This window comes from Sturnus vulgaris, chromosome 3 (assembly GCF_052056855.1).
Source record: "Sturnus vulgaris isolate bStuVul1 chromosome 3, bStuVul1.hap1, whole genome shotgun sequence".
NCBI lineage: Eukaryota > Metazoa > Chordata > Aves > Passeriformes > Sturnidae > Sturnus > Sturnus vulgaris.
In genome coordinates, this window is record NC_142245.1 from 17,111,145 (window position 1) to 17,125,094 (window position 13,950).

Genomic DNA, 13,950 nt, shown 5'->3' on the forward strand with positions numbered 1-13,950 from the left:
TTTGTGTCTGTGCAATATGCATAACAAAAAAAAATGAGGTAGCTTTTGGGAGTAAAAGTTCTTGTGCAGTTCTTCCTACAGCAAATTTGTCAATTCATCTAGATTTTCTGATTATAGTAAGGAATAAAAGCAAGCTACTTTGCCATAAATCATTGTTTCTTTTTTTTTTTTTTTTTTTTTTTAGGAAGCAGTTGTAGCTATTGCATGATACCCTTTTACAAATTATTTCAAATACCTTAGCTCATGCTTTCATTCAAGCTTTATTGGTCTAATGGTTGTCTGGAGCAACAGTAGAAATAGAACAGGTAAACAAGAGTGAAAAAGCATCAGACTGATTTGATGTCTGTACCCTGACTGAATTACCTGCTTACAGTATCTAAAGGCTGTACTGCAAAGGATCTCAGCCAGCATTTTTGCATTTGGGAAGACACAATTACTTGGAAGAGCAAATTCAATATTCTATTAAATTTTTATTGAATCGTAATAGTCAGATTAAGTCATGGCAAATAAAAGAGATAATAAATTGTAAGATGCAGCAATAATCATATTTTATTTGTAATATTTGCAGAAATTCCTCATTAAGTTTTGTACTTTTTATTTTGTGCATGTGTAAGCTAATATCTGCTTATACTGTCAGTGGTGTGGCTTGTGATGATAATTACCTTTTATTGCCCTATCCTATATTGTTTTATGATGCATGTATATCTTAAGCTTTTTAAATGCAATAATTGTAGAAAAAAGAAGTCGTTTTAGTGGCCAGGTGCCTGTTTCTTCACATATTTTTTCAGTGATAGTGATCTGTGCCATATTTGAATGTTCCTTAAAATACTGAAGTGCCCAAGAGAAGAATCAGAAATAAAATGTAACTCCTGAAGAGTTCTGTGGAGACTGATGGAGCTTCCTGCCTGTGTTACGTGAACTTCTGATTATAGTGACTGTCTCTGCAATTAATAATTCATCTTCCTCCTGCCATTGCTTCCCCTGGAACCACTTCTGTTTCTGCAGTTCTTTTAACTGAGGCACAAGTGAGAAGTTATGTGATCAAAGGGATGACTTGAGTCGTAGATCTGGAAATAGAGCTGAGTCAGTCTACACTAACCTGCTGTGAGCAAGTTTCTTTATAAATACCATGCTTCTTGCTCTGGGTGCAAGAATTGATAAAAATTTCCTTTGAAATTCTGTTATGGAAGGAAACCATAAAATGCTCAAATAGAAAAACGTGGTGATTTTGCTGGACTTGAAACATTCTGCTAGAATGTGTAATTTCCAGTGCAGCTTTGCTTGGCTGATGTTTTGTTGCTGGGACAGCTGCTCAGGCCTCTCATTTGCATCACTAAAGCTGAGAAGGGTTGTCAGTCTGCCTGCTCTCTGGTCTAGATGATTTTGTTTAGTAACTTAAACCAATAAACAAGTGAAAGTTTGGGTCATTCATTTGCTGGTTTGTTTAATGGACACGTAAGTAGTAAGTAAACTTAGCTCCCCTGTTGACCACCTCCTGGAACTTCAATTCATGGCACCCAGATCAAAGATTTTAAAAATTGTTGTGAAAATGGTATCTTCTGATTTCGGAATTATGTTTCCAAATGCAAAATTGAACATGGAGCTGGAATTTCCAGCTCACCTGTTTCACTTGCCCTGCTTGGAGAAAATGCAGAAGTTAAGTCAGTTTGTAGTTAAGTGCTGGCTTTCTTTGCAGAACTGTTTGTGAAGAGGCATCACTGCCTGTCTGTGTTTCTGCTTGATTTTAATTGAAGATGTTTACCTTTTCTACTGGTAATTGACTGGAAGAAGCATTAAATCCAGTGCCTAGTATTTCCCATTCAGGTTTGAAGACTAATGAACAGTTTTATTGCCCATGCTGATTGAATGGAAACGTGCTGACCAGTAATCATCCACTGTTGTTTTATTGGCACTGAAGAGCATTTCTTAATTTTTTTGAATGGTGTAATAAAACCTGATTTGCTCACTTTGTAGTTACTAAGGGCTTGAAAATTTCTCTTGTTATCAGGCAACTGGCACTGTTTTTCAGGTAGTATTGCTCAATGCTATGCTGAGGTTAGAATCTTGTTTCACATTGAGCCTGGAAGATGAATTAATCTGTTTGTACAAGCACTTTGTATTAGCTGGGAGCTGTTAAGGAAAGGTGGTTGAGTCTTGACTATGCTGAGACTTCTAGACCTTAAAGTTCAGAACTTTTTTGTTTCTTATTAGATAAACTTATTTTGCATCCTTTGTTCATTTACAAGCCATAGAAGCAGTTATGAAGAACATTATTGTTGTAGAGAAACAGTCTGTTTAAAACTTTTTGAAATCATCATCACAACAAGCTGTGGCTTGTCTGTGATTTCAGTTATACCTTCAATAAAAGCATTTAGATGTTAAATAAAACAAGCCAAAATCCGATCACGGAAGGTACCTTTGCTTTATGTTACTATGCAAATGTTTTGTTTGCATAGAATATCAAAATAATTTCAAGTGAATATTCTAATAAAAATTAAGTTTAAATTTTTTTGGGGGGAAACTATTTTCTCCTCTTGTAGGCAAGAATTTTTCAAATTAACTGAAATAGAAAGGAAAATTGTATTTAAAGAATTATTGTTTCCAGTTACCTGGAGACAGAGCATGTTTTCCTTCTGCTGTGGCAACAAGAACATGTAAAGTACAGTACCCCAATAACTTGGAGTTCTGCCACAAAACAGATGAAGAATTACAAGCCCAGTATGAGGGTGCTGTCTTTATCACTGTTTGCAGCTTTCAGTCTGAATTGCAAAATAATTTTGACTGTCTTCCCCCAGCTCTGACCCACACAGCTAATGGAAAGTGGCTTTAAGAAGTGAAAAGGCTACGTGCTAAGGGAGATTGTTGCCTTAGAAAGAGAGTTGTCAGCAGCAGTAAGAGAATACTTCTGTACTTTGGAAATGCTTTCATCCTATTCCTGTCGAATCCTGTAGTTCATTTCTTGTGTACCTCATCTCTGACATGAGTCAGCTCCAATTTTCTTTGTTTTGAGATTTTTCACATTTGTTTTAGGTCATTTTCCAAGTCCTCATTAAGTACTCCTTTGGCTGTATTTTACTCATGTTGCAGGCATGTATTTTGCATTGATTTGTAGCTGTTACTTGTTGAATGAAGTTATTAGATTTGGGATGGCTGACATATCTTAGAGACAGTTCATTTCTAAGGTAGGTATTGAAGGGCTGAGGAGTGCAAAAGGATGAAAATAGCCAGTTCCCTTCTGTCTTTGGTGGTAGGTGTTTGGAATGGTAAATGGGTAGAACAGTCCAGGTGTGCAGAGCCTGGCCTGGCCCAGCTGTGTGCCAGCCCTACATCCTCAACCCATACAAACTTGTGCCCTGCACTCCCAGTTGGATCTGCTGAAACTTTCTCCCTTTTTCTCCTTCGTTATGGTGGAGGTAATTCAGAGACAAAGTCTATCTGTTACTCTAGATAAATATATGTGTAAAGATATATAATGTGTTATGTAGAAGCAATAAGCAAAATGCAGTATTTATCACACTAAAAATGTGGCTTTAAGAGTGATAAATGACATCAGTTGAAAACACACACAGTATCTTTTGTGTCTAGAAATAAACACCTCAATGTTTACCCCAGTGGAATGCACTATAACTTATAATGTATACATTGGAATGTAAAAGAAAGTACTACTTAGTGCTGGTTGAAGAAAAGGAAATTCAGAACTTCCTCAGGTCGTTTCCATTGCTCAGATACTTTCATCTAAAACAAACAAACAAAAAAGCATTTATGAGACAGTCTTTCACAGAAAATACAGCAAGATTTTTTTCCATAAATCTTTGGTTGTGTGTAACAATTTGAGGGAAGGACCAGTGTAATCTGTGAAAAGGACAGCCTCTAAATAAGTGATCTACATTGTTTTTCTAAGAGTCTAGAAGGATGACAGAGCAATGTCTCCTCTCAGTAGCTCTGGGGTACCTGTGTGCAGCAGTCAGGTGTTTGGAACTGGAGCATGTCCTCCATCCCTGTTGTCTTGGCAGCCTTTTGGAGCCGTGGTGTCTGTCTGGCAAATGTCACTGTGTCTGACTGATGGCTCTGAGGACCTCACAGAGGACAGAGCAGCTGGCTAAAGCCTAACAAATGCCTGTTCTGTGTCTGCTAGTGAGTTTTACCTGTCTTAAAGCTGTTTATAGTTGTTTGGATACACTTGTTCCTCAAAAAAATGCCTGTTTAGATCAAGCACATAGAATTTAAATTGTCTGCTGCCTTTTGCAGTAGGTGTTGAATCTTGATGTCAAGAGAAGGCTTTTTCTTCTGGTCTTGCTGCCACTAATAATTCCCCCCAACCCCCTTTTCTGTTGGTTCCTGGTTTTTTCTGGATTTTTGTTTTGGTGTTTTTTTGTCCTCTTCTGCCTTTATCTTGGACTTCCCCTACAGAAGTTTACAATAACAAATAGAAAAAGTCAGGTGGAACATTTCCTTCAGGGCGTTACTCTTCAAGGATCCCCTAATGTGTCAGAATTGATCCTTGCATTGCGTATGTGCAGACATGGTTGTTTAGTTCCTGCTTTTAGCAGAAAAGAGAGAGATCTTTACTCCAGGATATAAATAATATGTATTTGTTTGAATTCAAATTTCATTGTATCAAAATCTTTCTGATACAGCTATCAGGAAACATTTGTATTTAGTGTTGCTTCTTTTACTATGCTGCAGAAGTGAGTTAATACAGCTTCCTGTATATCCTTCTTGCATTAAAAATTTGCATGGCCTCTTGTCTCGGCCTTCCTCCAAATACCATACAGTTTAGGAAATTGTTTAAACCTAGAAGTAGAGCTACTTTCTTGTTACTTGTCAACATGAAGTAGCAGAAGCAAATTTCATCTCCTAGCAACCCTAGCATTGCCATTTCTTGACTGTCAAGTACTTTGCTGTGCAAACATCATTGCTGTGGACATTGTACAAAAAATGCTTGAGATAAATCACGTATGTTACAATACACAAGGCTTAATGGATTGCTTTTCCATTGCTCATTTTAAAATTAAACCCACCAGCTTCCTGTTTTTCTTGTCCTGAAATCCTGTCTATCTGAGCTCTTATAATTTCTAAAATAGCCTGTCAAAAGAAGGAATTCAGTAAAGTGACTAAAAAGTGACTTCTGCTTAACCTTTGATTTTATAAACAATTGGCTGAGTCCTAAATAGATGAAAACAGTCTATTTTTAGGCCCTAATTTAGAGAATTGATATTTCCACATTTGCTTTGTCATAGCTGGTAGTAGTTGCTAAATTGTGAAAGCTTGTAACTGTTACAAATGCTTGGAGGACTGCTGAGTGTTCTGCCATAATGCATTAAGGAGCTCAGTGTACTGTACATTTCAATTTATAATAAGACAGTGTAGCTGATAGCACAGACACTGAAATATTTCAAGTCTAGACTATGCCTTAAAAAACACAGGCTATTGGCTTTTTGGTGCAGCAAGTTGGAAAATAACTGATAAGGGCAGTTTGTTCAGCAGACATCAAAAACTGATGAGGTTTTCTAAGCTAGGGTGGGCCGGGAGGGTTCAGCTTCTGCTTGGCTGCCTTGTTGGGGTGAAAAGGGAACTGATGTTTGAAAGGGCTGGTCAGTCTTGCCAGGTTTGAGTGGTTTGTGAGGGAGGTCACACATAGAGCCTTGTTAGATGGGGAGGATGAGTTTCTGCAACGCTGTGTTTAGCAAGAAGAAATGGAATGGAGAAATAGAAGATCAAAGTTTCCTGTCTTTAGAACAGAGTAACATTAGTATTTCACTACAGACAGAAATAATGGCAAAAAAAGTTTAATGTAGCTGGTGTTCTCTTATATATCCCTTTTGTACCTTTGGATAATAAAAATAGCTTGCTGAAGGTTTTTGAGTGGAACTACATATTGTAGTAATGGGAGGTTATTATGATGAAGCTGATAGTTTTATGGCCCCTTTAATATCCCAATTCACCTTACAAATCACTGTGTTTATAAAGTCCTTCTCTTACTGCTGCTGGGGAAGAGGAACATTTTGGTTGTATTTACTGTTGTGCTGTGCTGTTAGTTGTGGTAAAAAGGAGGAATATAACCTCAGACTGGCCTTGCAGACTTGAAGAATTGCATAATTACTTTCAGTTTGTCTCTCTAACGTAATGCCAACCCTGTTTTTCAGAGCCATGGTGTCATGGAAGGGGATGTACTTTGCACTTGCACTATTCTTGGGAAGCTTCTTTGGAAGTATATTCATGCTGGGCCCTTTTCTGCCTTTGATGTTTATCTCGCCAGCCTGGTACCGCTGGATCACCGACTGCATTGTGGCCACTTGGCTCACACTCCCTGTGGTAAGTGGCACATAATCCAGGTCTGGACAACGGTCCATAATGCCACAATTTAGCTTGTTCACCAACACTTTGGATTTTGTTTTAGAGTTTTTAAAGCTGATTATGCTTCTGTCTAAACAGGACCTGTACACTTACTATCTGTGGAGACTTAGGGTTTAGCTCAGTGTTGGAAACTGTGTGCCTATTTACAGTCCCCCTCTTCTTTCACGGTTTAATTTATGTATCAGCTACTGCTGTGTGTTAATTTTATGCTTGAAAAGGCCTTTTTGTGACATGTTCATCCAGCGTCAGTCAGATGCAGAGAGGAGTAGATGAAACTCTAGTAAACAGAAGGAAGTTTTGTTAAACTGTAAATTTCCTAAATGAGTTGTCTTGTAAACTCTTTCTTTGGACTGTGCTCCAAGCATTGTATTAGGAAATTTTCCACTGTCTGGTACATGGTTGTCAACCTTCACTGTTCTGTTACTTAATCTTTTTAGAACTTAGCCCTTGTAGTTGGATTAGAAATGAATGTTTTCATGTGAAAAAAGAAGAACTTCCCCTAGAAAGGAGCTATTCCTCATAGTGCATCAACTTTACAGCTATATGAGTCTGGAAATCAATAACAAAGCTCTTCCCTGAATTGTTCCAAAGGAAAGGCAATGTGCATGGGATCTGTCTCTACTTCCGTTCTCTGAAAACTGGAGGACTTTGTTCCTCTAGACCATTAGAGATTTGTTTAACTTATTCTGAAGTAAAATGCCATATTGGTGTGCAGAAGTGTGAATCTTGTGTCATAAAGGAGGTTTTATCCTTATTGCATATCAAATAGTTTCTGCTTTTGCTGTTTCTGCCTTGTGAGTTTTGAAAGCGCCTCAGCTGTTTCTTATTCTAAAACTTCTGTAGTTTTTATCATTACTAAATGTAGTAAAATTAGGAAGGCCTATGCAATCACCAGTAAAGGAAATAGATTGTTATTTCTTGTCATGATGAAATTTAACTGAGTACTGATACTGTCACAAAATAACTCTTTCTCTGTTTGTCTTCAAATTTTTTATCATTTCAAACTCCCCAAAATCCAATACTGATCTTTTCTTCGATCAGTTGCCTGGACTTTATAATTCCAGGTTATTAAAACTAGTTTGTGATAACTTTTTCAGTCTAGAAGTTTGATTTTTAGCCCATACTAGAGCTAGACCAAAATAATTTTAACATCATTGTGAAAAGTATTGTCTTTTGAGAATCTTGGGGACTTAGGTTCAGGAAAGGAGTCTACAAAGTTTTTGCATCCAACCATTTTGAGGCTCAAACCTTGTCTGTCTTAGTTTTCTATCTTTACACTCACTGCATTCTCAGTCTGGAGAAGCAGGTTCTTGGTTTGTGTCTCCAGACAATAAAGTGCTTTTGTACCAGTTGGACTCCACCAGGGAAACTCTGACCCTGACCTCTGTGTTGTAAGAAATTTTCACCTTCTTCACTCTGCTATCACATTTTACTTCCTTTCTAGGAGAATCAGCAGAGGACAGTGAGGTGGATCTTAACTATTTCAGTTTAGTTTGGCTTGTACTAAGCACACACAGAGTTGGCAGGAATATGAACAGAAGTTGTTTCACTTTCTAGAGCTCTGTTTAAATCCCCAGTGTTTCTTCTTTTCTTTGAGGAAGAATGGGGAAGAGAGGGTAAGGAGATAATTTGAAGGTGTTTTTATATTAAAGTCTGTAGAGGTCCAATGGTATTTTGCTGGTTTCTTTTTTTGTGCTGACTGCATTGGACAGTGTGCTGCCAGTGACCCTGACCTTAGGGGCAATAGATATTTGTGCAACCAGTCTCTCCTTAGGTTACCTACCAAGTTATAATCTATACTGACTCACTTATATTCCTACATGATGGTATTCCTGGAAAGCCAGGGAAAGGTAAGTTTAATGCAGTGATGGGCATAGAGTGCTTTTTAAGAAGTGCTGCTCAATTGTTGTTTCTTCTTCCATTAAACAGCTATTCCTGCAGAAAAGCTGGTTGCTTTATTAGAAAACAGAAGTTTGTTTACCAGTTGTAATGTGAGTGAATAAGTGCAATTATATAATTCAAATTAATTTTTATTGCTAATGGGATGATGCTTTTCTTCTGGGAGTAAAGCCATAATACTGAGATACTATTTCTAGGCCTTGCTGGAAATGGTGTGTGGTGCCAAGGTGGTTGTCACTGGAGATGGGTTTGTTCCTGGAGAAAGGAGTGTCATTATCATGAACCATCGCACACGAATGGACTGGATGTTCCTGTGGAACTGCCTGCTGCGATACAGCTACCTCAGACTTGAAAAAATCTGTCTCAAATCCAGTCTCAAAAGCATTCCGGGATTTGGTATGTCACTAAACCCTTTAATTGGAAAGGAAAGTATGCTTAAATTATGTCCAGCACAGTTCATAACCTGCTAAATGACATAGGTTTAAACTCTGTTTCAGTATTTAAAAAAGCACTTGTGTAAAATATGTGGCATGTGGAGCGATTAAACCATAAATCTCCTGAGGACACCTGGACTCCATGCCTAAGCATGTCTTTTTTAAGATACTATATGTGCTGCTGTTGCTTGTAGGTAAATATATTTCTGCTTTACATACCGAAAGCATTTTTCAGGATGATGAAAAGTGATTTTCAGTTTTTTCAAAGTCTCTTTCAGCATTGTGGTTTGGGTGCTATTTCACCCCCCATTCCAAATACTCTCATCAAGCTTCTTTCTTCATTATCCAATGTATACTATTGTGAAGATTAAAAAAAAAAGCTCTGTAGGCAATTGCAAAGTTAATGGTTCATTTTAATAACTAATTTTAAATTGAACTTGGCTATGCAAAATATTCTGTGCAGGATATGAAATCATCAGGATTTATAGTGAGGTAGGCTAGAAAGAGATCTGAGTTGCACGTATTCAGAGAAATTGTTTCAGATAGTCCAAAGATTGTTGCACAAATGGTTTCTGAATAAATAGGCAGACTTATCTGAAATAAAAGCATCTCTGCATTTTATTTATCTCTTAGATTTATTTGCTGTTTCATACAAAACTATCTTGGGCAGGATATGCGTCAACTTTATGATGTTGAAAGAGTAACCTTATTTATGGTTGATTTTTGTCAGGCCATTTATCTGAACAGATAATTTTGGCAGGATTCCATCCTAAGGAGCTCTCCTACTGTTGCATTAGATTGCATTCACTGTTGCATTGTGTTGCATTTAGTGCTCTTTAAATAGCAGCAGCAATGAGTAATGTGATTTTTTTTCCCCTAACAGCCACATATTAAAGTCAATTTTAGTTGACAAAAGACATATCTCTTTTAATGTGACAGGAAATTAGAAAATACATATTAGATATCTTCCTTATACAGCAGAGATGTTTTGAAGTCTTGGAATCAGCTGCATATGCAACTTTTTTATAGCAGTGATAGAAGATGAAATCAGGAGTATCATGGGGAAGATTTATAGATTTCTCTCTTCAAAAATAACATATGTTTTGTTATTAAAAAAAAACCCAAACATTTGTATGTGTCCTTGTTAATGCTTTTAATAAAATTGGAAGGTCACCTCCAGGAGCTTGGATGCTAAGCTGTGCTTGGTAAAATCTGGTTCCTGAAAGGATGTTAGGAGTCCTTTCAAGATTGGTTTTTTAAAAGATTTTGTTAAAATGCAATTCTCAGTTTTCTGCATAAACTGAGCACATCTAATAGATTTGATCAGTGGACTCAGGCAGATGGATCCATGTCAGGTCAGTATTATCAGACCATGATGCCATCTTTGTTCTGATGTAGCAGCTTAAGCCACTAACAGAATTCTGGGCTCATCCTCCACCTTGTGATGTAGAGGTGACACATGCAGACATTTGCTCTTGTTGTTTCCATTACAGGATGACAATTTCTGGTGGTAGAGCTGACACCTGGTGTCAACTTTATAGTGTTATAAAGCACTGTTTTTATGCCAGATCCCCAAAAACTCAACACAATACATGGACTTAGAGGACTTTGATTGCAATTTTGTGAATTATAGCTTATTTTTCAGTAAACTGTTAATGTTGGGTTATTAATCACAGAAGGGAAGTTCAGCTAAACTGCATCCTTCAGTGAGGCCATGATTTGATGTCCTAAAATTCTGAAAGATAAGCTTCTGTTTTATCATAATATATCTGAAAGGAGGTCTTAGAAATGCATGTCTCAGGCTGTGTTTTGGGTGGCATTTTCTCACAAAAATGAGGAATTCTGTATGTCTGTGTAATTAGAGGATTGTTGGAAAGTGTGACTCTTGGATTTAATGAAGATTGATGGAAAAAGATGAACCTGTATGAAGTTTGCTGGGGCAGGATCACTGCAGAGAATGATATCTAAACCCTAAATCTTATCAGTGACAGTAGAATTTCTCCCACTTATTGCTCTAGGCCATGCTGTGTTATATGATAGACCCTTAGTAAGTGTTTATTCAGGTTTTGAGTTTGTTTTTTGTGTCCTGTGTATTTTAACTAATTGTTTTATTATATGAGTTTGTAAAAGCCATATAATTTCAGTGCACTGCATCTGCAATTGATACTTTAGATGTTAATCATTTAAGGTATAATATTTGTGATAATTCAATGAGCTACTTTCATCATGTCTTTCAGTTTTATCTTTTCATATATTTATATGGATTAGTTGTGCATAGTCAGATGTATAGTAGGATTAGGGAAGTTTGATACACTGCTGAAATGCAACTTCTAAATCTTAACCTAGTGATAATCATTCTTTGAGTTTCAGAAATATTTGAGTGAATATACTGTACTTCTTTCAGTGCAATTTTTTGGTGATCTTTCAAGTGCCTTTTTTTTTCAAACAAGCTTTAAATTTAAAATTATGTTTAAGATAAGGTTTGTAATGCAAACCTTCCATACCCATGTTTCTGAGAGCCTTGCTGTATTCAGCATAGCACTTTTGTTGTTGTAAGTAATTTCCCATTTGTGTGTAAAAATAGGTCTGTGAGAGATTATGCTCTTTCCAGTGGCGTATATGATAGGTGAAGGGCAAAGCTGGGAATGGAAATAGATCCAGAGTTCTTGTGGCCCCCTTTGTAGGTTAAAAGTGTAAAGGTATCAGATTTAATGAGTCTGTATTACAAGTTGGCAGTTATTTTCTAGTTAATTATAATTAAAATTGGAAGATACACTATTTCAAGGAGACACATTGAGTCATTTATCTAGTTCTTAAGTTATTAATTCCTCGCATTCCAGTGTATGAAAAAGACCTTAAAATTGATTAAAGGTGAGCCTTAAAAAAAGTCCAAAGCAAAACAGATGGTCCTTTCTTCCTGGAACTTTAGCTTTGGCTTGATGAATTGTGTGCAGTAAAGTTTTCAAAAAGAGATATTACATTTCAGTAATCTCAATTTCAGAAACATTCTTGCAGCATTTCAGTACATCTTGCCAAAGCTGGCGTCTGGAGGGAGCACTACTGTGCTCTTGGCTGTTGCTGCAGTTTCTCATCTGACATCATCAGAAGCTACTGACACATTCTGCAGTATCAGTTTTCAAGGAGAATTTATAATGGCATTGACAGTTTCCTGCATGGTCTGACATGATAGGATTTCTCTACAGTACTTGTAATAGATAGGAGCAATTAATATTCTCATCTATTCTCAATTGATTAGGAGTAGTTTGGGAAGGGATACAGATTATGGTGCAGTCATGTTCAGAACATGCTATGGAACACATACTGTTCCAGTGGTACAAAGGAACACACGAGGCAGTGTGAGATGACCAGATAATGACTAGGAAATGGTTTTAATATTTTTCTTAATACATTCATTTGTGAAAGTTTTCATGTGATAACCAGTAAGACTTCATTGAGAAGAGTTATGTGCTTTAATGATGGACAATTTGAATGTGTTGGATGAGCTTACAGTAATATTGGAATTTTAATGGTTAAATATGCCCCAGCATGTATGGGAAAAATAAATTGAAATTTGGGTTTAATTTGAGCACTATCAGATAAATGTATGGAAAAGTGAGAGAGGGTAACTAGAGGGACTAATGTCAGTACATGGCTGCCACATGAGATAATATTAGTTCTAGTTTTGCTTAGTGAGGATGGAAAAGATAAATACTATTCTAATTCAGTGTAAAAATGTAAAGTATGTAGGTAGCACTGATGGACATATCTTGAAGACTTCCTTGTTTTGAAAAGGCTGCTAAAGGGAGGGAATTATAGTCTGGGACAGGAACAGGTAAAGAAAGGACAAGATGAAAAAGAAAAAAGAGGAGAATAAGCAAAGTTGACAAGCCTGGAGTAGTTAGGAGCAGAGATAACTGAGTAACTCTGTCCAGATCTTCATCTCTGGATTTCAAGTTATTCTGTGGCTAACATTGCTCTCAGAGAAGATTGCAAGATGTGGGAGTTTTTTAGTCGTTTTTCACTCATCTGTTTGCTCACGTGTTATAGCTCTCAAAGGCTCAAGTTAAGAGCCAGAGGATAAAAAAAAGGACGTTTGCTCTATTTCAGCACTGGGCTTAGTCCCACCAATCTTCTACTGCACGTCAGTTGATCCATTATAGCTGTCCAAGTGTGCGAGCCTCGCCTGAAGCAAGCTCAAAGTAATTTGAGTCATCTTGCTTTTCAATGAAGCAGGGCAAAACAACTCAAATTATCCTGCCTTTGCCACAGGCTAAGAGCATGCACACCGACAGCTATGATGGATCAGCTACCATGAAGTAAAATATTGTTGTCACTAAGCCTAGAAAATTTTAACACTTAACTCAATTGGGGTATAGCTAAAGCAGCACGCTGTGGAGGACCTGTACACATTTATATTGGCATGGAATTGTTTGTGCTGCCACAACTACTTCCATAGGTAGGGATGGAAATGCTTCAGCACAAAGCTTCTTTGCTCAGGCAAAAGCAAATCTATAGCTGGATTTACATTAAAATTCTTACCAATAGAGCATATTAGTTAAAAAATTAAAACTGTAGCCTACTCAACTTTCTAGTATAGTTCCTGTGTCAAGTATCTTACATTAAAATAGGTTGAGGGTTTTGAGGAGCTGTGATGTTTTGTCTTCTAGCAATTCAATTATGAGCTGCCAGGCTTAATTACCATAGAGTTGTTATTCTATGTGTTTTTGAAAGTAGAAGTTGAAAAGCATGCTCTCTAATGGCAAGCACAATTGTTACTCCACCAGTTATTCCTGGTGAAGACTCTCTTGAAGAAGTTTTACGTGTGAATGATTTTTACTTTGAAGCAGCTTAAGTTGGCTGTGACTTTATATTCCTCTTTTTTTTTTTTTTTCTTTTGTAGGGAAGAAAAGCTTAGGGGCCTGTTTCCCAGCTTGTCTCATCCAGGAAAGGCATAATAGGTTTCTCCCAATCCTGTGAGGGAAAAAAAATCCCACAACCAAAGCCAACAAGTCTGTGTTCCATTAAATGTTCCTTATCCTTTCTATATAATAAGGACTCCATTTGTTCTCTACCCCTTTCCATCTCCAAAATTCACATCAAAAGTGTGAGATCAGATGCTAACTTCTTTCATTCTCCCCATTTTACAAGCAATAAGTAATGGAGGGGGAGCTCACAGAACAAATAAGAGCAGAATTAGGTTGGCATGTTGTCCCAGCTTGCATTCTTTGCTGTTATCAGTGGGTTATGCAGCATCTGTACA

At 37.1% G+C, this 13,950-nt stretch overlaps 1 protein-coding gene across 7 annotated transcripts in view; it reads left to right on the forward strand.

Annotated features, from left to right (window-relative positions):
• LCLAT1 (lysocardiolipin acyltransferase 1) overlaps nt 1–13,950 on the forward strand; it is a 111,759-nt gene that overhangs the window by 31,559 nt on the left and 66,250 nt on the right. For all 7 annotated transcript variants that reach the window (XM_014877406.2, XM_088161076.1, XM_088161077.1 and 4 more), the window contains 2 exons: nt 6,147–6,315; nt 8,454–8,652. In XM_014877406.2, the coding sequence (XP_014732892.1) occupies nt 6,151–6,315; nt 8,454–8,652 (364 nt within the window). In that variant the 5' untranslated portion in view covers nt 6,147–6,150. The remainder of the gene's footprint in view (nt 1–6,146; nt 6,316–8,453; nt 8,653–13,950) is intronic.